Below are 22,837 nucleotides of genomic sequence, written 5' to 3' on the forward strand. Positions count from 1 at the left end.
AAATGGGGGTAACACGCACAGAAGGAGGGTACTATCTTACACATGAGAATTTGCCATCACAAACAATGGGTAAAAAATAACTATCACAGCATATTTCAATAACCAGCAGTAAGATTCAGGCAAACAGTACAGAAATTTGTGTCAAATTCAAGTAGTACCAATACCCCTCTCCAAAAGCACAAAATAAAATGCTAAGTAGGAAAACCTGGGTCTGACTAGCACAATGGACTTAGCCAAACAAATCTAAGATCTGAACACATTTTCTGCAGTTAATACTCTGACGAAAGGGAAAGATGCCTAAAGAACAAGTTACTTATCTTCAGTAATGCATTATCTGGTAGGAACTACTTAGCTGCAGATTCCTTACCTTTCATATTCTCATGCGCCAAGCTGGATCCAGAAACGTTTGCCCAAGCAATACCCTTGCGTGCGCCGTCAGGTGGCTCCATTCAGCTCCAGGTGCTGCTGCTGGAATTAATGTTGCGGTCACCTTTCCACGCCAGAAACGCAAAGCCATGACAAGAACTGGCGCATATGCGCTTTCAAACTATGGTGCTGAAAAAGTAAACCCCCTATCCCTAATAAACAAATCCACAGAGTGGAGATGTATGGGTGGGTGTAAGGAATCTGCAGGTAGGTAGAGTCTGTACCAGATAAAGCGTTACTGAAGGTAAGTAACTAGTTCATCTGACAAAGACTTCTAGCAGCCGATTGCTTACCTTTGATTAGATACTCAAGCTATATCTTCTGGCGGTGGGCTGCAGACAATGTTTTCAGACTAGAATGTCATGCAGGACCCAACTGGTGAAATGCCTGTCCAGGCAGTAGTTTTTAGCAAACGTGCAGTGACCCCTGTGTTGCTGTCTGGCAGATGTTCAGGAATGGGACTCTGCATACTAATGCTGTGGTCACAGCTTTTACCTTGGTGGAATGGCGCTGTTAGGCCTCAGGAGGCTACTTCTTAACCAGGGTGTAGCAGATCTTAATACAGAGAACGGTCCAGCACGAAATGGTTCATTTCCGTACTGCCCAACACTTCTTTGCTCCCACATACCCCACAAAGAGTTGGTCATCCACCCTGAACTCTTGTGTGGTCAAGTTATAACACTCTTTTTGGATCCAGCCAGTGGAGTCGCTCCTATTCCTTAGAAGGATGTGGAGGAGCAAAGACGGGCAAGTTGACAGTTTGACCCAGATGGAATGGGGTCACCACCTTAGGAAGTTAAGAGGCACAGGTACGCAGCACTACCTTGTCTGGAAATACAATACAATAGGGTGGCTTAGATAAGGCTGTATCTCACTCACCCTCTGGGCAGATGTTTTTGCCACTAAGAAGGCTATCCTGATGGTAAGCAGCCGGATGGGACAATTGTGCAGTGGCTCGAAGGAGCACACATAAGATAAGTGAGAACTAGGTTAAGATCCCACTGACACACGATAGAGGGCATGGGGGAACATATCTACAATCCCTTTTAGAAACCTATTTACAATAGGGGACTTGAACAGAGAGGGTTGATCAGGCAGCCGCAGAAATGCAGACAGAACAGATAGCCCTTCAGAGTGCTCAGAGTGGAACCCTGCTGGGCGAGAGAGAGTGAAAAGAAGAATATCAGATGGAGAAAATGAAAGGAGGATCTAAAGATTCCTCTGTACAATATTTTACAAATCTTTTTCAATGACAGTCGTATACTGTTTTTGTGAAGGAACTCCTGGCTGCCAAGATAACGTTCCAGATTTTGGAAGGTCGAAAGCTGTCAAATGTCACCACTCAATCTCCATGCATGAAAGCACAGAGTTGACAGGATAGGGTGGAGGGCCCTCCCCTGCTGCTGTGACAGAAGAACCTCCCCTGAGGGACAGCCTGATCAGAGGATTGATGCCTATTTTCAGAAGCTAGGGATTCCAGACTCTCCATGCCTAGTCCAGAGGCACAAGGGTTACTTGGGTCCAGTTGTTCTTGACCTTCTTGAGAATTCTGAACGGGAGTCGTATGTGCAGAAAGGAGTACTGAAGACCCGAGCGCCACTAGTTACAAAAGGTGTTGGTGAGCAATTACCGCCTTGGAAACTCCAACCCGCAATACTGCACATTCTCTTCAGAGGCAAAAAGATCTAACCAGGCTCTCCCCACTGCTGAAAGAGACCTTGCACCACCTCTGAATGGAGACGCCACTTGTGATCCGTTAGGTATCTATGACTGAGTTTGTCTGCCCTTGCATTCAGAGAACTTGCCAGGTTTTGAAAATGAAAATGTCACTTACCCAGTGTACATCTGTTCGTGGCATCAGTCGCTGTAGATTCGCATGTTTTGCATAGCTCGCCATCTGGTGTTGGGTCGGAGTGTTACAAGTTGTTTTTCTTCGAAGAAGTCTTTCGAGTCACGGGACCGAGTGACTCCTCCTTTTGTCTCCATTGCGCATGGGTGTCGACTCCATCTTCGATTGTTTTTCCCCGCAGAGGGTGAGGTAGGAGTTGTATTGTAGTAATAGTGCCCATGCAATGGAGTGACTAAGTATGTACCTATTTAAGGTTAAAATAATATATATACAAATAGTTGAAGGTACCTTCCGAACTGCTACAGGCTCCCGGGGAGGCGGGTGGGCACATGCAAATCTACAGCGACTGATGCCACGAACAGATGTACACTGGGTAAGTGACATTTTCAGTTCGATGGCATCTGTCGCTGTAGATACGCATGTTTTGCATAGACTAGTAAGCAGTTATCTCCCCAAAGCGGTGGCTCAGCCTGTAGGAGTGGGAGTAGTCTGAAACAATGTTCTTAATACGGCTTGACCTACTGTGGCTTGTTGTGCGGATAACATGTCTACACAGTAGTGCTTGGTGAATGTGTGAGGCGTAGACCATGTGGCTGCCTTACATATTTCTTGCATTGGGATGTTTCCTAGAAAGGCCATGGTAGCACCTTTCTTTCTGGTTGAGTGTGCCCTTGGTGTAATGGGCAGTTGTTGTTTAGCTTTAAGGTAGCAGATTTGGATGCATTTAACTATCCATCTGGCTATACCTTGTTTTGATATTGGGTTTCCTGCATGAGGTTTTTGGAATGCAATAAATAGCTGTTTAGTTTTCCTGATGCTCTTTGTTCTGTCAATGTAATACATTAATGCTCTTTTGACATCTAAAGTATGTAGTGCCCTCTCAGCTACGGAATCTGGCTGTGGGAAGAACACTGGAAGTTCCACTGTTTGATTTAGATGGAACGGTGAAATTACTTTTGGTAGAAATTTAGGATTAGTCCTTAGGACGACCTTATTTTGTGTAGTTGTATAAAAGGTTCTTGTATTGTAAACGCCTAAATCTCGCTTACTCTTCTTAGAGAGGTAATGGCGATGAGAAATGCAACCTTCCATGTTAGGAACTGTACTTCGCAGGGGTGCATGGGTTCAAAAGGTGGACCCATAAGTCTAGTTAAGACAACATTTAGGTTCCATGAAGGAACAGGTGGTGTTCTTGGTGGAATAATTCTTTTAAGGCCCTCCATGAATGCTTTAATGACTGGTATCCTATATAGGGAAGTTGAATAGGTAGGCTGCAGGTATGCAGATATTGCTGCAAGGTGTATTTTAATGGAAGAGAAAGCTAGGTTAGATTTTTGTAAGTGAAGCAAGTAACCCACTACATGTTTTGGGGTTGCGTGTATTGGTTGGATTTGATTAATATGGCAGTAGCAAACAAACCTCTTCCATTTACTGGCATAGCAGTGCCTGGTGGATGGCCTTCTGGCTTGCTTTATGACTTCCATACATTCTTCGGTAAGTTGTAAGTGTCCGAATTCTAGGATTTCAGGAGCCAGATTGCTAGATTCAGCGATGCTGGATCTGGGTGTCTGATCGTTTGGTTGTGTTGTGTTAACAGATCCGGCCTGTTGGGCAGTTTGATGTGGGGTACTACTGATAGGTCTAGCAGCGTTGTGTACCATGGTTGCCTTGCCCAAGTTGGTGCTATTAATATGAGTTTGAGTTTGTTTTGACTGAGTTTGTTTACCAGATAAGGAAGGAGAGGGAGAGGAGGAAAAGCGTAGGCAAATATCCCTGACCAGTTGATCCATAGGGCATTGCCGTGGGACTGCCTGTGTGGGTATCTGGATGCGAAGTTTTGGCATTTTGCGTTCTCTTTTGTCGCAAACAAGTCTATTTGAGGTGTTCCCCAGAGCGTGAAGTAAATGTTCAGAATTTGGGGGTGAATTTCCCATTCGTGAACCTGTTGGTGATCTCGAGAGAGATTGTCTGCGAGTTGATTCTGAATTCCTGGGATAAATTGTGCTATTAGGCGAATTTGGTTGTGAATTGCCCAACGCCATATCTTTTGTGCCAGCAGGCTCAATTGCGTTGAGTGCGTCCCCCCTTGTTTGTTTAGATAATACATTGTTGTCATGTTGTCTGTTTTGACGAGAATGTATTTGTGAACTATTATTGGTTGAAAAGCCTTTAGTGCTTGAAAAACTGCTAGTAGTTCTAGGTGATTTATATGCAGTTTTGTTTGATGTACGTTCCATTGTCCTTGTATGCTGTGTTGATCGAGGTGTGCTCCCCACCCTGTCATGGAAGCATCTGTTGTTATTACGTATTGTGGCACTGGGTCTTGGAAAGGCCGCCCTTTGTTTAAATTTATATCGTTCCACCATAGAAGCGAGAGGTAAGTTTGGCGGTCTATTAACACCAGATCTGTAAGGTGACCCTGTGCTTGTGACCACTGTGATGCTAGGCACTGTTGTAAGGGCCTCATGTGCAGTCTTGCGTTTGGGACAATGGCTATGCATGAAGACATCATGCCTAGGAGTTGTAATATCATCTTTGCTTGTATCTTTTGTGTTGGATACATGCGTTGTATGATGTTGTTGAAATTTTGAATTCTTTGTGGACTTGGAGTGGCTACTCTTATTGTTGTGTTTATTATGGCTCCTAGGTATTGTTGTACCTTGCGCGGCAGAATGTTGGATTTTGCGAAGTTGACTGTGAACCCTAGTTTGTAGAGGGTTTGTATGATTTGATTTGTGTGGTGTGAGCACGTTATTAACGAATGGGTCTTGATTAGCCAGTCGTCTAGATACGGGAATACATGTATTTGCTGCCTTCTGATGTGTGCAGCGACTACTGCTAGACATTTGGTAAAGACTCTTGGTGCGGTTGTTAAACCGAAAGGCAGTACCTTGAATTGGTAGTGTATTCCGTTGAATACAAACCTTAGGTATTTCCTGTGCGATGGATGTATTGGTATATGGAAATACGTGTCTTTGAGGTCTAATGTTGTCATGTAGTCGTGTAGTTTCAGCAATGGTAACACTTCTTGTAGTGTGACCATGTGAAAGTGGTCTGATTTGATGCATGTGTTTAGTATTCTTAGGTCTAGGATTGGTCTTAGCGTTTTGTCCTTCTTTGGTATTAAGAAGTACGGTGAATAAACTCCTGTGTTTATTTGTGTGTTTGCTACTGACTCGATTGCGTTCTTTTGCAATAGTGCTTGAACTTCTATCTCCAGGAGCTCGGAATGATGTTTTGATAAATTTTGTGCTCTTGGTGGTATGTTTGGAGGGAATTGTAGAAATTCTATGCAATAACCATTTTGGATAATTGCTAGAACCCAAGTGTCTGTAGTGATTTCCTCCCATGCTTTGTAATAATGACCTATTCTTCCCCCCACTGGTGTTGTGTGGAGGGGGTGAGTGACATGTGAGTCACTGCTTAGTTGTAGGGGTTTTGGGGCTTTGAAATTTTCCCCTATTCCTAGGGAATTGCCCTCCTCTATATTGGCCCCGAAAGCCTCCCCTGTACTGTCCCTGGTAACTGGATGGTGTTGCCTGTGAGGTGCTGGCTTGTGTGGCCTGACCCCGAAACCCCCCTCTAAAGGGTGTTTTGCGGAAGGTGCTGTAATTTCCTCTGCTCTGCGGGGAGTAGAGTGCGCCCATGGCTTTAGCAGTGTCCGTGTCCTTTTTAAGTTTTTCAATCGCCGTGTCCACTTCTGGACCGAACAGTTCTTTTTCGTTGAATGGCATATTGAGAACTGCCTGCTGAATCTCTGGTTTAAACCCAGACGTTCGTAGCCATGCATGCCTTCTGATGGTCACAGATGTATTTATTGTTCTTGCAGCTGTGTCTGCTGCGTCCATGGAGGAGCGTATCTGGTTGTTTGAAATGTTCTGTCCTTCTTCAACCACTTGCTTTGCCCTCTTTTGTAGGTCTTTGGGTAGATGTTCAATGAGATGTTGCATCTCATCCCAATGGGCTCTGTCATAGCGCGCAAGAAGTGCCTGTGAGTTAGCGATGCGCCACTGGTTTGCATCTTGTGCTGCGACTCTCTTTCCAGCTGCATCGAACTTGCGGCTTTCCTTATCTGGGGGTGGTGCGTCCCCAGATGTGTGGGAGTTGGCCCTTTTCCTAGCTGCTCCTACAACGACAGAATCTGGTGGCAGCTGCGAAGTTATGAAAATAGGGTCTGTAGGAGGCGCTTTATACTTTTTTTCCACCCTTGGTGTGATTGCCCTACTTTTGACCGGCTCCTTAAAGATGTCTTTTGCGTGCCGAAGCATACCAGGGAGCATAGGCAGGCTTTGGTAGGAGCTGTGGGTGGCAGAGAGGGTGTTGAATAGAAAGTCATCCTCGACTTGTTCTGAGTGGAGGCTTACATTGTGGAATTGTGCTGCTCTAGCCACCACCTGAGAATATGCAGTACTGTCTTCTGGTGGTGATGGCTTTGTAGGGTATGCCTCCGGACTGTTATCTGACACAGGGGCGTCGTATAAGTCCCATGCGTCCTGATCCTGGTCATCTTGGCTCATGGTGGTGTGAGCCGGGGAATGTGATGGTGTTTGTGCTGGCGAGACGTGAATTATAGGTGGAGGAGAGGGTGGCGGAGTAACCCTTTTCACCATTTTTGTTTGTGGTGTTTGGTCAGTTTGAAATTCCAGTCTTCTCTTTCTCCTAATAGGGGGAAGGGTGCTTATCTTTCCTGTCCCCTGCTGTATAAAAATATGTTTCTGCGTATGGTCTACATCGGTGGATTGCGGGTCTTCCTCAAACCTATGCTTTCGCATTTGAGAGGTCATTGATTGCTCTTCGGTATAAGAGCCTGAAACTGGGTCGGTTGCAGGTTGTTTCGGCACCGAAACCCTGTCTGCATCTTTTTTCGGCTCCGAGGTGGCTTTTTTCTTTTTCGGAGTCGAAACATCTCGGCGTCGATCTCCATCGGTGCCGCTGTCTCGGCGTCGAGCCGTGTCTACACCGCTATCTCGGTGTCGATGTATGTCTCCAGCACTTTCTCGGTCCCGAGAAGGCTGCGTGCCGGTGTCTCGACCGGAGTCGGACGGTCTCGGCACTGATTGGGCCTTTTTCGGTGCCGACGGTCGGTCACCGAATTTATGGGTGGAGCCATGGCCTGGTGGCAGTGGCGTCCCCTGGGCCTTGACAATCTTCTTATGAGTGCTTTTCGACGTCTTACTCACAGTTCGTGGATCGTCGAATTCCTCGGAGTCCGATTCGTGTATCGAAAAGGTTTCTTCCTCTTCCTGTACCTCGAACTCTCGGTGCGCTGTCGGCGTGGACGCCATTTGAAGTCTTCTTGCTCGACGGTCTCGGAGTGTTTTTCGGGACCGGAACGCACGACAGGCCTCGCAAGTGTCTTCACTGTGCTCAGGTGATAGGCACAGGTTACAGACCAAGTGTTGGTCTGAATAGGGGTATTTTTTGTGGCATTTGGGACAGAAAGGAAACGGGGTCCGTTCCATCGGCGTTCTTCTACACGCGGTCGGGCCGAGCAGGCCCCGACGGGGATCGAAAACTACCCCGAAGGGCTCCGGAGCTCTTCGATGCGGTGTTGATTCTGACTACGCCGATCCCGAACGCAACAATACCGACGAAAATCTTACGAAATTTAGCTGTTTTTCCGTTCCGAAACTCGGAGCGACAGGAACGCGTCCGAACCCGATGGCGGAAAAAAAACAATCGAAGATGGAGTCGACGCCCATGCGCAATGGAGACAAAAGGAGGAGTCACTCGGTCCTGTGACTCGAAAGACTTCTTCGAAGAAAAACAACTTGTAACACTCCGACCCAACACCAGATGGCGAGCTATGCAAAACATGCGTATCTACAGCGACAGATGCCATCGAACACTAGGGTTATGCCCTGCTGTTCCAGCCATGTCCACAGATGCAAGGCCTCTTGAAAAAGGGTCCATGAAACCACCCAACCCTGCTTGTTGCAGTACAAACGGCAGTAGTGTCAGTCAACAACTGCAATAACTTTCCCTTGACAGAGGAAAGAAATGCCTTCAATGCTAGTCGGATCGCAACTTCAACATGTTGATGTGGAGTCTGGATTCCGCCGGAGACCAGAGTCATCTGTTCTACACCTCTCCTAGATGACTGCAGCATCCCGTAAGTGGCATATCTGTCCCTACTGTAAGGTATGGTTGGGGAAGGGAGATGAGTCTGCCTCTGACCCAACCGCGGTTTGGAATCCACCCCTGCAGGTCTTTCACACTTCCCTCCGAGATTTTTAGAGATTTACCTGATGCTGCGCCCATTCAAACTTCAGGTACCACTGCTGAGCCCGCATATGCCATCTGGCATGTTTTACCAGCAGGATGCAGAAGGCCACGTGGCCCAGCAGCTCCAGAGTCAGTGTCACCAAATCCCAGGGTAAAAGCTTAAACATCTGAATCATAGCCTGAATATCCTGGACTTGCTACTCGGGAGGATAAGTCCAAAACAGCTCCTATGAAAGAAAGCGTCTGAGATGCAGGTGTGACTTCGGCATGTTTATAGTGAGCCCAGCAAATGCAGGAGGTTTTTCGTAGTGTGGAGGTGGAAGACAACAGTCTTGGGTGAGCCCGCCTTCAACAGCCAGTTGTCAAGCTGCGACCATTGCAATCAACCTTGGTGCACACCCAAGGGGTGCTGGTAAGGCCAAATGGAAGCACAGTGAACTGAAAGTGTTTGTGGCCTTCCTTGAACCGAAGATAACCCCAGTGGGCAGGCAGGGAGTGAATATGAAAATACGCATCCTTTAAGTCCAGCACTACCAACCAGTCTTGTTGGTCTAGAGCAGACAAGACCTGAGCAAACATGAGCATACCAAACTTCTTCTTGATGAAGAGATTTACAGTCTATAGGTCTAGAAAAGATAGAATAGGTCTTTTTTCTTTTTGGGTATTAGAAAGTAGCAGGAATAATGACCATTGGCTACTTCGGATATCGGTGCCCTTTCTATGCCCCTCTTAGCCAACAGAGCTGTAACTTCCTCCCAGAGCAGTAATAAATGATCCTCTGCCAGCTATTTGAATGTTGGTGGAATGGGAGGAGGAAAGGATTTGGAAAGGCAGAGCATAGCCCTTCCTGATAATCTGCAGTACCCATGCGTCCGATGTATAGACCTGCAGTGGAGGAGATAATGGTGTATTCTCCTTCCAACTGGGCCAGCATAGTCCTGCAGATCCAAAGTAGGAGGGCTTTGAGGCTGTAGCTGCTAGAGGCTGTGTGGCAGATGACTTCTGGTCTGCAGACCCTCTAGGTCTGAAAGAACCACACCCACATCCTTGCATACCCTGTGGTTGGTTGCATGGGAAGGTGGCTTGCATAGGACTGATGTGGTACCACGTCCCTTCGTAGCCACGAAAGGGGCAGAAGGCAGACGGTGGACGAGGGGTCACCGAGAGGCCCAAGGACTTGGCCACAGCCCAAGATTCCTGAAAGCACTCCAGTACAGTGTGTGCCTTCTCACCAAACAAGCGAGTGCCATCGAAGGGCATGTCCATCAGTTTTGCTTGAACATCCCCCCCAAAAAACAGATGTCCTCAGCCAGGTGTGGCGCCTTAGGAACAATGTCGATGCCACCAATCTACCTAGCGAGTCAGTCGTATCTAATCCACACGGATGGTGAACTTACCTACATCCCTCCCGTCTTTTACCACTCGGGATAGTATGGCATGGGCCTCCTCCGGGACCTGAGGCAGCACGTGCGCAACGATATCCCAAATGGTATACTAGAAATGGCCCAGTAAACAAGAGGTGCTCACCGACCTCAATGCCAGGCTGATGGAAGTAAACAACTTCTTCCCTAGATGGTGCAGCCTCTTGGATTCCCTGTCCGGGGATGAGGAAGGGAATGTGCCATGGGAAGAGTAGGCTTGGACTACCAAACTCTCTGGGGTGGGTTGTTGATGAGGAAGCTAGGTTCAGCCAGCGCAGGGCGATCGTCCTATTTCCAGCAGCCCCTGTGCAGGGCCTATACAAAGTTCCCAGTAGGCCTGGGCCTCCTCCGAGACCTGAGGCAGCACGTGCTCAATGATATCCCAAATGGTATAGTAGAAATGGCCTAGTAAACAAGAGGTGCTCACCGACCTCAATGCCAGGCTGATGGAAGTAAACAACTTCTTCCCAAGATGGTGCAGCCTCTTGGATTCCCTGTCCAGGGATGAGGAAGGGAATGTGCCATGGGAAGTGGAGGCTTGGACTACCAAGCTCTCAGGGGTGGGTTGTTGATGAGGAAGCTAGGTTCAGCCAGCGCAGGGCGATCGTCCTATTTCCAGCAGCCCCTGTGCAGGGCTTGTACAAAGTTCCAAGTAGGCCTGGGCCTCCTCCAGGACCTGAGGCAGCACGTGCGCAACGATATCCCAAATGGTATAGTAGAAATGGCCCAGTAAACAAGAGGTGCTCACCGACCTCAATGCCAGGCTGATGGAAGTAAACAACTTCTTCCCAAGATGGTGCAGCCTCTTGGATTCCCTGTCCGGGGATGAGGAAGGGAATGTGCCATGGGAAGTGGAGGCTTGGACTACCATGCTCTCAGGGGTGGGTTGTTGATGAGGAAGCTAGGTTCAGCCAGCGCAGGGCGATCGTCCTATTTCCAGCAGCCCCTGTGCAGGGCTTGTACAAAGTTCCCAGTAGGACGTCTGGAAGTGCTTTGTTAAATGGCAGAAAGGTTTCAGATGTAGAAGCCTCAGGCTGAAGCACTTCCGTCAAGATGTTCGTCTTGACAGCCCCTGAGGGCAGTCAAAGGTTGAGGACCTTCGCTGCCCTACGCACCACCATTGCATAGGAAGCTCCCTTCTCCATAGCCACAGTGGGGTGAGAGAGCAAGCCAGTACCTGGAGAGGTGTTGTAAGGAGCTGGCTTCTGGTTGCAGTCCCCCTCCCCAATCCACCTCCCACCTTCCCCCTCCCACACACACGCTAGATGCAACATCTACTGAAGTGCACTGAGTTCCTGTTAAACAGGTTCCCCAGTGCTCCATCCCATAAAAAAAGAGACAAGGTCCTTCAGCCCCCTGTAAAGCTTTAGTAAATGGTACCCCTGGTACCTAAGGCACGGTACCGAAGAGGGTCCTTCAGAGCTTCAGCACTTGTGGCACTTTTAGAGACCAAGCACCAACCTTATGCACGATGCTATTGCTGGCTGAGTGACAAGGTGCTTCCAAATTTGAAACCACAACATGGCACATAGCCTGTGTGCAACGTCCCCTAAACACTGCATGCTATATACGTAAGTCACCCCTCTAGAAGGCCTTACAACTCTAAGTCAGGATGCATTATATTACATGTGCGGGCATATCTGCATTAGCAGCTATGTCCCTCCTATGTCTGTCGATTTGCAGACAAAGTAAGTACACAGGGAAGCCATTTTAAATGCATGTGCTGGACACCGGTCATTACGAGTTCCACAGCTACATGATGGCTTTTCTGAATCCTGGGATTTTTGGTATCAAGCATCTCAGAATAATAAACCCTCACTGACCCCAGTGAAGGATTTATTAAGAAAGGTTCCTGAGGGCACCTTAAAGGTGCCCCCTGAAAACCTAGCAACTACTAGTGTGTTGACTGACTGGTCCTGGTTTCTGCCCCCCTAAGCCTGCACTGGGCAGAGGTGTGACGACCTCTCCCAAATAGGATGGACATTCCAGGGCGGGGAGTTTGAAAGGCCTTTCTACCTTTGTAATGTGACCCAGGTCTCTCCAAATGGCAGAAATGAGCCCTCCCCCTACCTCCCCCCCTCCCCCCCCAACCATCCTGACTCCATTTTTGGTGGCAGCACAGGCGGGAAAAATAGTTAAATTAGGAGGAGTGCCCACTTCATGATAGTCCAACCCCTAAGGTAGACGAGATGAAGTGGTAACTACTTTTTAAATTCCTCCATCTTATTTTGAAGGAATTAGGCCACTAGGGTTAGGGTTATGACCACTGGCACTCCCTGTAACTCCCTTAAAATGAGTACTTAGGTGTCACTTTTGAACCCTAGAAAGCATATTTCTACAACCTAAGAAGGCCTGGGCAAAGAAGAGTTGCACCTGCAGAAGAGGAAAATAAGCAGCAGCTGACCTGGACCCAGCCCCTCCGGCCTGCCTGCTGACCTTGAAGAATCCTGCACAAAGAAGCCAACTCGTCCACCCTTCAATAAAGACTCAGGTCTCCTGTGGGCAGCGACTTGCCCTGCAAAAAGAAACCCCAAGGAAAAGACTCTGCAGCTGCTGGAACCCTGGAAACCCCACACAAGAATTGACCACAGCACCCGACGTCATCGACCCGAGGTGAAGCCAACTGACAATGCCAACGCAGGTCCCCAGCTGCCTAGAGACCGAGTCAAGTGTGGTATCACCCATCCTGGACTCTCACGAGATGCCTGCAGCCTCTGAATGCAGGCCCAACTCTCCCACAAGCTTGTGGAGAGGAAAAATCCAACAGCTACAGCAACCACTGCACCCATGACCCCTGATCCCAGCTGAGTTGGGTCATCGGTGCCAACCAAGCCTCCCGGCTCACAGGAGCTGGAGTCGACCATTGCTGGGCCCCCTCATGACACCTGCAGCCTCAACCTACAGGACACTCTGACCACAAGGACTCCCAGACATGAAAACCCAACACCTAAGGACACCCCTGCAGCCGCTGCCCTGGGCACAGGAGAAGAGGACCAAAGGTGCACCTACATCCCCAAGCACCCCAAGTCTAAGATCTACCTCTTTTTTGTCCCTGGCTGGCTTTCTAGCCAGAGCCTGAAGCCTGTCTTCATGAGGATCAAACTGCCACAGGAAACCATTAGACACCCGATGCCTTATGGCACCCGGCCATCCCAGTGCCGCTCGGTTTGACCTGATGGTGTGGTTCTGATCAGTGCCCAGTACTTACCTTAACTCCCTGTGATTGGCTTTGTAAGTTTTTGTTAACCCTGTGTTTGCTGAACATTGTTCGCCTCCATACAATACCATTGAGAGAACTCTGAAAACTGCACTGTCTATTTCTGAAGCTGCACAGTTCGTTATGCTTAAAAGTCTACTTACCTGATTCTTGGGTTTGAAACATATATAAAAGAAATGTTATTTTTCTAAATTGGTCTTGGATTTATTCTTTGAGTGTGTTCCTCATTTATTGCTGTCGTGTAGGTTCTCATTATCCTGAGACTATTGGATTCGGGCAGCAGAATCACCTGTGCTGCAAGGGTCTGAGTCTGATCCCGCACCATGTGACACCTGTCGGCCTAATCCAGGTTTGTTCTGGCTAACTAGCAGTGCCTCATCTCCACCCAAGAGCAGGGATGATTGGGCAACCGGGGACATGACAAATGACTCCTCAGGGGAATCATGGTCACTCAGATCTCATCCGTTTCTCTCAGTGACATTTGTCTCGCATATGCAAGGACAATCAGAGGCAGAGCATAGTTCAATAAGGTTTTGTTGAAGTAATTATCTTAGATATTAAAGCATGTATTGCAATAACTAGGTCAATGAAGCACATCAGGATTAAAATTGTGACAAGGAGAGTAAAACACAAGAATAACGCTACCATGTTGCCATTAAGGTTTATAAGGATAGTTCCTACCTAAGCTATTTTAGAGCATTTTTTATGATAAAACAGCTGATGTTCCAATAAAGGATCCCCACGTAAAAGTGTGTATGTTTCTGTGAACATTGGAGAAAAGCGTACCATGTTTGCCAGCAACCTATCTTACTGCAGCCTTGAGAAAAGCACAGAGTGAAAGAAATGTCTTATTTAAGAACGCAGTGCTGACCTAGACGAAGAACAGCTAGAGAAAATAAAAGCTAAAATAAAACATGTCTAGGTTAAAGTGCACAGCAGCATGCCTAGTTTGCTCAAATAACATGTATAAAACTATAGCTAAAACGGCTACACAACATTGCCTCTGTGAGTACAACAAATGCTTAGCACTACCCTCTGATAAGCTTAACTGCTCGTCCATACTACCACAAATAGAGCATTAGTCTCATCTACTTTTGCCTCTGCTATACCAATTGGGGATCCACTGGACTCTGCACAGCGCACTTCATTTTAGTGCACTATATAGAGAGAGCTTCCTACATTGCTGGAACAGCAGTGGGGTCTACGACTTAGCATGTGCTGATACTACTTGGTCAATAAGTGACTACACGAGTAAATCCAAAAATTGCCTTTAGATAAATTACATTTTTTTAATTGGGTATTTTTCCAAATTCTTAAAACTGCTGTTAGGGCCCTGGTTAGGTCCCTGTAGCTTTACAGTAAAAGTTTAAAAACTTACTCTAGCTAGGACTGCAAAACCCTGTGTTATGATTTTTTTTTTCTCAAACCCAAAAAGGTCCCAACTTTAGTAAAATGAGTACCTCAGAGGACAGGGTTGTGGAACTCGATCCCATCCCTTACATTAAATATTCTCACAAACATTTAAGGACCCTCTGTAAAGGGTACAAAACAAAAACAGGCTCAAACCCTACCAGTGCAAGGCTACTGGCACAGCATGAACAGGCCCATCCTGCAGATGAGGCCACTGACCCTGTAGATCAGTGCAGTGCAAATGAGGGGGGAACTAGACCCTCCAACACTTAAAATAGTGGAACTGATACCACAAGTGTCTAGGACACCTGCCCCTAATGAGGAGGATTCATGTTCCTCAAGGTCCAGAGAAACACACTCTGAAGAGAAGATTCTTTTAGAGAGACTAGCTAGGATCCTGTCTTGTAGGGCAATTCTCCTATCAATAGAAAAGAGATGGGGTTAGCACCCATGAATGGTGGCAGCAATTTCACAACTAGGGGCAGAGTACAGCACCTTGACCCTAAAATCCCAAAAGGGATTGCCCCCTAATGAGTGAGGTGACAATATCACCAAATGGTTAACATTCAGTCTATGAGAAGGCCTGTGTTTCCAGACAGCTTGACAAAAAGCACTGGGGCTCTCTCCTTTGGGAAATGTTCTCAGGAAAGTGAAAGGACAGACTCCAACACTGAATGAGGCAGATGTTAAGTCCTATGAACTCATGAAGGATACCCTGATTGTTGACTTTGGGGTTACCACTGAGAAATATAGAATCAGGTTCAGGGAGACTGACAAACCCCAAAGTCAGTCCTGGGTTGATTTTGTGGACTTTTCAGTGCAATAACTAGGTGGTTGGTTAAAGGGAGGTCAGGTTCCAGATTATGATGGGCTTTATAGTTTGATTATGTAGAAGTACCTATTAAGTAACTGTACTTCTGAGAAGTTGCATCAATACCTAGTGGGCCTGGGGACAGTCTCTCCCCAAAAGCTGGTGAGGAAGGCTGATCAATGGGTTAGAATTAGGGTGTCCAAAACAAGACATGGTGGGGGTGACCAGAGGAAAAGGTCAGGACCCCTCCCACAAGAGAAAAAGGTGGACAACCCCAAACCAAAGAAAAGGAGTCCTCTGTAGGCCCCCAAAAATATGTTCTGGAGGGTGGGTATTAGACACCTTATAAAACAAGTGGGTACCAGCATTAGGGAGTACATCGAGCCATATACGGAGCACAAACATGGCTGCAAAGAGGAACGCCATGGAGGAGCATTAGAGAGGCATGGTGGGTAGAAGGTAAGGAGAAACTCCTAGGCATCACCAAGTCCCCTATCGGGTGTACCGCTGAGTAGCATGGAAAGGGAGAGTAGGAGTTAAGAAATAGAGCGAGTCGGAGGGATAAAAGTAAACAGCATCAATAACACTCTATACACCATGATAGGCACTCTCCACGAAATGCTAAACAAGTAATAACAATTTTAAAAAAAGAAAGTAGATCCTTAACTTAATTGGTGTAAGTTTACACCTCAGCTAATCAAAATTAAGGATAAACAACCTATGCTCCAGGGGAGACAAACAGAATAGGGAGGAAATCAACCAGTAAAAAGCAGGGACCTAAGATTACTAAGAAACCAATTTAATCAGGAGCATGGGCTGACTGTGTAGTTCTGTATACATATATATGGTATAAAAAGCACACAGTGACTGAATCCTAAGCAGTAAGTATTGAGAAAGCTAACATTATACCTATAAAGAACACATGTTCACAAAGCAACATATATTGCAACACATTAACTGCCTGCAAAAGAAGCATATGGTCGGAGCAAATTATTTTACACCAAAAAATAAATTTCACTAAATCAAAAGAGTTGTGTTTTTTTCAAAGGACAACTTGAGCAACATTCTCACCTCCAGGCTCCTTGTCTGGATTATACTCTAATGCATTACTACAAATAAGGTCTATGTCCTTCAAGTAGTCCTTGGCAATGAAATACTCATTTTTGTCAATTTTGGTCATCATAGTAGACAAATCCATTGGCTGTTTGATGACTTCAAGATAGTCCGAAATCTATGATAAAAGAAGAAAGTTAGTATTCCTCAATGGTAAGTTTCAAATACAAAAAAAAAAAATCCATTAAATATGCTGGATGGATGATGTGGGACATTCATTATGAGATATTAGCAAGCTTCACAGTAGGTAACAACATTATGGGATGTGCAACATTCACACTGAAAGCACAGAAAAGGGAACTTGCAAACACCTATGTGCGTGGCCAGTCATTGCAACTTGTCTTTAACTAATTATGCTGGCAATCAAATGACTGAATAAAAAAATAAAAAAAATAAAGGGAGTGATGGTTAAAGAAAAAATGGCAGTTCATATTTTGTGCAAAATAGGTGTCCTACCTGCTTCTGTGGATGTTCTTGAATGAGGTATTCTCCAGTGATGCCATTCTTTGGAATACCGCCACCCAATAGGAGGACCCAAGACCCTTTATAGAAGGACTAAAAAACAGACTGTAATGTGCATATCAAATGCACTCTAAAGCATGTTGCCACTGTTGTGGTGCTAGTGCAGGCCTTATCTTATCTATAAACCTTGCCACCTGTGAGATTATAACAAAGGGCACTTGATGAATGGGAAAGCTGTCTAGAAGAAAACCACAACTAATGGGGATTACTAATGTTACTTCACAGCTAACTTGGTCATGTGGAGGAATTACTACCTGCGGAACAGAACACCAAGCAGTCCGCAACAAGAACTTCAGTCAACTTTTAAAGTCAATATTTCATGCAAAATGGCAAGAGCAACTTGAAATTTAGCCACAACATTAGCATCAAGGCAGTCATCATAGAAAGTTTACTGACAAACAACTTACTTACCTTAAGTAATTCCTTATCTGGCAGAGATTCTATCTAGCCACAAATTCCTTACCTTAGAATAAATCCCTAGGCGTCAGACTGGATCTGGAAGATTTTCGAGCAGTACTTCTGTGCGCCGGTCGGTGGCATCATTCTGCTAAGAAGCATCTGCCGCAAAGTACGCTCTGGAAATGATGTGCCCGGTACCCTTATAGGCGCCATCGCAGCACACGGACGTCAGCTGCTTTTGGGACTTTCCAAGGTAAGAGCGCAGAACCACAATAAGAACTGACTACAGGTGTGGAAATGACCAAGCCCCTGAAAAGGGTGACCCTTTCACTCAAACTGGTTCACAGTGTGAGGAGGATCGTTAAGGAATCTGCAGCTAGATCGAGTCTCTACTAGATTAGGCATTACGGAAGCTGAAGTAAATCATTCTATTCACACATTCCTTACCTTATTATACATACCCAAGCAAATCACTACCAGAGACCCAATTAGACTACAAAGTTTTGCAGGACCGAACGGGCGTACTTCCTGTCACAATGGATCCGACTGTCCAGGCACTAATGCTGTGTGAAAGTGAGCAGTGACGCCCATGTAGCGGTCTGACAGATGTTCAGGAGAGAAACGCTGTGCATTAATGCAGTGGTTGCAGCCTTGGCTCAGGCAGAGTGAGCCTGCAAGCCCTCGGGGAGCTGTTTCTTGGCTAATACAGATCTCAATGCACAGGTCGATCCACCGCAAGATGGTCTGCTTCTACACAGCCTATCCATTTTTGGCTCCGACACAGCCAACTAAGAGTTGATCATTCATCCAGAAATTTTGTGCAAAGTAGAAAGACAATGCTCTTTTTGGGTCCAGGCATTGGAGTCTCTCCTCTTTGGAGGGATAAGGCAGAGTAAAGAAGGTAGGCAGAGTAAAGCTCTGGCCTCCATGGAAGGGAATGACAATCTTCAGAAGAAAGGCGGCATGTATCCGGAGGACCAGTTTGCCTGAATAAAAGGAGGTGTGGGGAAGGTGCACAGAGAGGGCCTGCAATTCACTGACCCTCTTGGCCAATTTCATGTTTACTGAAAAGGCAGTTTTAATGGTCAGCAGCTGAAGAAGGCAATTATGCAAAGGTTCGAATAGCGCACACTTCTGGGGAGTGAGAACAAGGTTTAGGTACCACTGAGGCATGATAAATGGTGTGGGGGGGAAACATGCTGACTTTTATGAAACCTGGCTCCCTCCGAGATCTGGTCCATGTTGGAGAGATTCCATTGATGCTGTGTCCACTGGCGCTTCAAGTGGCACTGTAGAGCCCGCACATGCCAGCAGGTTTGTGTCACCAGCAGGATGCAGGAGGCCATGAGGCCCAAAAGCCTCAGAATCAGTCTCTCAAAATCCAGGACAGAGTCTGAAACATCCTGGACTTGCTGCTTGGGAGGTTAGGCCTCAAAGTGCACCATGTCCAGAATAGCTCTGATGAAAGGGAGCATCTAAGAGGGTGTTAGGTGTGATTTGGGCATGCGGATAGTGAACCCCAGCAAGTGCAGGATTTTCACCGTAGTCTGAAGGAGGGTGACAACTGCCTTGAGCGAGCCCACCATCATCAGCTAGCCGTCAAGGAAGGGGAAGACTGAAACCCATGACCTCCGCAGATGAGCTGCAACGACTGCCATCACCCTGGTTAACACCCGAGGGGCGCTCATAAGGCCGAAAGATAACACAGCAAACTGAAAGTGCTCTTGGCCAACTGTGAACCGCAGATAGCATCTGTGGGGCAGCAGGACGGGGATGTGGAAATATGCATCCTGCAAATCCAGCGCTACCTCCCAGTCTCCCAGGTCCCAGGCAGACAAAACTTGAGCATTTATGAAGCAGAGTTTAAGAAGGCGCAGATCCAGGATAGGACTAAATCCTCTGTTCTTCTTTGGCATCATAAAGTAAAGGGAATAACAACCACAATACAGTGTTCGCCGACCGCAGTGCCAGGATGGTGGAAGAGCATATTCTCCTACCGTAGGTGATCAGACTCTTGGATTCCCTATCCTGTGGGGTGGTAGCGAATGCACCAGGATACAGAGTTAGGAGGCTTGGACCACCAAGCTCTCTGGAGTAGGGTGCTGGGTAAGGAAAGTGGGAATCGCAAGAAGCAGGGCCATGGCGATACACAATTGTCCTATTCACAGGAGCACATGTGCAGGGCTAATACCAGCCCCCAAATGGGACGCCCATAAAGGTTTCATTGAAGGGGAGTAAGGGTTCCAAGGGGGTGACTCCTGGCTGAAGCACCTCGATCCAGTCATATGTCGTGACTGATATTAAGGGTAAGCTAAGATCCAGGACTCCAGCCTCCCTGCGCACCACCACGGCAAAGGAGGGTACCTCCTGTAGAGCCACAGCAGGAGGGGGGAACCAGGCCAGTGTCAGGTGAGGTGTCTGATGCACTGGCCTCACCCAGTTCCTCATACCAGTTACCCTGTTCCTCAACTGGTTTAACTCCATAAAGTTCAATAGACCCCCTCCCAAACGTCTCTCTCATTAGGCCTATCCATCAAATAAGGCACTGGCTCCGCTCGGGGAAGAATGTCCTCGGTTGGCACCGGACAAAAGCCAAACCGGCTCTGCGTTGGATCTTGGAATGACGATAGGGAGGGCGGTCCTAGGGGCGTCGGCGGCACTGGGGTAGTCTGCACTGGATGGGGTGCCAAGAAAGGATAAGTTACTTACCTGTAAATCTTAGTTCTCTTCCAGGGGAAACCTCAAAGTCATAAGCACTGAATATGACCGCTCATGCGTGGGGATCCCAGAGCATATACCTAATACATGGTTAAAAATATATAATATACACACACACACACACACACATATAGATAGATATATGTATAGATAGACAGAAACACATCTATACTTTTATGCAACCTACAGCTTTAGGCTAAGAATGCCTATGTACATTACGTTTTCCTTTAATAAACTTCTCAGACTCAAAAGCATTTCTGCAAAAAACAGAAGCGAGATAGCAAAAGTTGAGGAGACATACAAAGGCATTATTAGCCAATAGGCTGCATTAAAAGCATTAACAAGGAAATACTGGTACTGTGCCTTTATGACCTCCAGGACCTCCTGTACTCCACCATGCCCCAGATATGACTCTTAGGTGACAGTTAGGTCAGTACTTTTTTACGGTGGTATGAAGAACAAAACATAGGTATGTATGAATTGCTGCATGCAAGATACGTCCGGGTAGTAGGGCAGGTTGCTTATGACTGATGAGGATTCCCCTGGAAAAGAACTAGGATTACAGGTAAGTAATCTATCCTTCTCTTCCAGGGATCCTCAACAGTCATAAGCACTGAATAGAATAGCAAGCAAATCCCACACTCCTGAGGACGAATTAAGGATGAACAGCATTATTTCTTCTATCAACGAAACATATTTCTTAATGAGGCCTGTCCTACTTGGATATCTGTCTCTCTGAATCTAGACAGTAATGCCTTCTGAAAGTATGCACCGATCTCCAAGTAGCAGCTTTGCAAATTTTAGAGAAGGGAACATTCTTTAGTAGGGTTGCCATTGCTGCTTTGCCCCTTGCGGAGTGGGCTTTAGGTTTGGCAAGCAATTGTTTGTGAAAATCATATTTTACTTTGGGAAGGCAACTGGGGTGAGTTCTCATCACTAGCCCGTTGGCATGGAACAATGTGTAAGGTTCTTGGGCACAGAGAGACTGAATATCGCTAACTCTGCATGCTGAATTAATAGCGACAAGAAAAACATTCTTTCATGCAAGGTGCTGTAGGGAAGCTTTATATATAGATTCAAAAGGTGGACCCATGAGTTTTGATAATACCACATTCAATTCGCAAGGAGGAGAGGGGGAACGAACAGGAGAGAACACCTTCTTTAAACCTTCTTGGAAATCTTTAACAGGCATTTGAAAGAAAGATCTTTGAGAAGGTGATTTTCTGTAAGCAGTAATTGGTGCAAGACTTACCTTAATAGAAAAAAACTACAAACCTGATCTTGCTAGAAGGAGGTAGGATGAAGTGACATTCTCCTGACCCAGAATTGGATGATAATTATTCGTCTGGTCGCAGGACTTTTTGACTCCTTGAAAATGTTCGTGCATTGCTGAGAGAGACCTAAGTGTCTATATTGCAGCAATTCAGGAGCCATGCTGTCAAGCTCAGTAGACGAATATCTCCTTCCTCCGCAGGTATGCAGCTACTACTGCTGTGCACATATGAATGTGTGAGGTGCTGATTTGAGCCCGAAAGGAAACACTTGGTACTGGTATTGCTTGGAAGCAACTCCGAAGTGGAGAAATGTCTGATGTCTCCTGGTTATTGGAATGCTGGAAGTATGCATCCTGAAGATCGATGGAGTACATTGGGTCTCCCTGATGGAGCTGTGGATAGATTTGGTGTAATGCAAGCATCACAAGTTCTCTTTGCGGATGTACTAGTTTAGAAGCCTTAAGTCTAATATCGATCTGTACTATAGAGTATATCCCTCTTTTCTATTGAGAAAGTAAAGGCCCCTCTATAGCTTCTTTCTGGAGCAGCATGCTTACTTCGTTTTACAACAGGTTCTGTAGATGAGAGTATGTTATTTTCAGAATGGACGGCAGGAGGAGGGGACTTGATCTTGATAGAGTAGCTATTTTTTTTAGCAAAGTTCATGACCCATTTGTCATTTATTTTGCGTCACTTGTCTAGATGTTTCATAATACCCCCCCACCCACCGGAGCTGGAGACAGGGGAAGCAAAAGGGGGGAGGGGGGAGGGGGGATCCTTTTCCTCTTGCTTGTCTTTGAAGATGGTGTTGTGATCTGGCTTGGTGTTATGAATGTTGTAACCAATGAGGGTTTTTGCCATCTCATCATCCACGTGTTCCAAATGAAGATGTGCCTGTAAAGGGCAGATTTAGTATTCTTTGGTGGGCTTCAGGCTTAAGACCCATGAGTCAGAGCCATGTTGAGCGTCTCGCACAAATCCCTTGAGCGTATTCATGAGTTGCGAGGTCTGAAGTATCAGCAGCAGCACTGATGAACTGGTTTGTCACCAGACCGCCCTCCTCAAAAATCTCTTGAAAGTCTTGTCTGTCATATTTTGGTAGTTTGTCAATAATTCTAGACAGACAGTCCGAAAGAGCGCTGTCAAACCTCCCTAATAAAGCAGAGGCGCTGGAAACTTTCATACAGGATGCGAGGTGTTACACATCTTTTTGCCTAGTGAATCAGTATGTTTACTACCCTTGTCTGGAGGTACTATTGACTAGAATGCTGCTGCATGAGTTTTTCTTGCTGCTGCAACAATCACAGAATCCAGAGGAGTATCAGCTCATAGAAATAGAAGATCCTGGTCAGGGGCCTTGTATTTTTCTAAGAATGAGTGATGGCCAGCCCGTACAGATGCAGGTGTTAGGAAGGTTTGCATGGCAGGCTCCACACGATACGGAACCAGAGG

At 46.5% G+C, this 22,837-nt stretch overlaps 1 protein-coding gene across 5 annotated transcripts in view; it reads right to left on the reverse strand.

The window, feature by feature from the left end:
* ATAD2B (ATPase family AAA domain containing 2B) overlaps positions 1 to 22,837 on the reverse strand; it is a 546,820-nt gene that overhangs the window by 145,446 nt on the left and 378,537 nt on the right. For all 5 annotated transcript variants that reach the window (XM_069236016.1, XM_069236015.1, XM_069236018.1 and 2 more), the window contains exon 22: positions 16,431 to 16,590. In XM_069236016.1, the coding sequence (XP_069092117.1) occupies positions 16,431 to 16,590 (160 nt within the window). The remainder of the gene's footprint in view (positions 1 to 16,430; positions 16,591 to 22,837) is intronic.

This window comes from Pleurodeles waltl, chromosome 5 (genome assembly GCF_031143425.1).
Source record: "Pleurodeles waltl isolate 20211129_DDA chromosome 5, aPleWal1.hap1.20221129, whole genome shotgun sequence".
NCBI lineage: Eukaryota > Metazoa > Chordata > Amphibia > Caudata > Salamandridae > Pleurodeles > Pleurodeles waltl.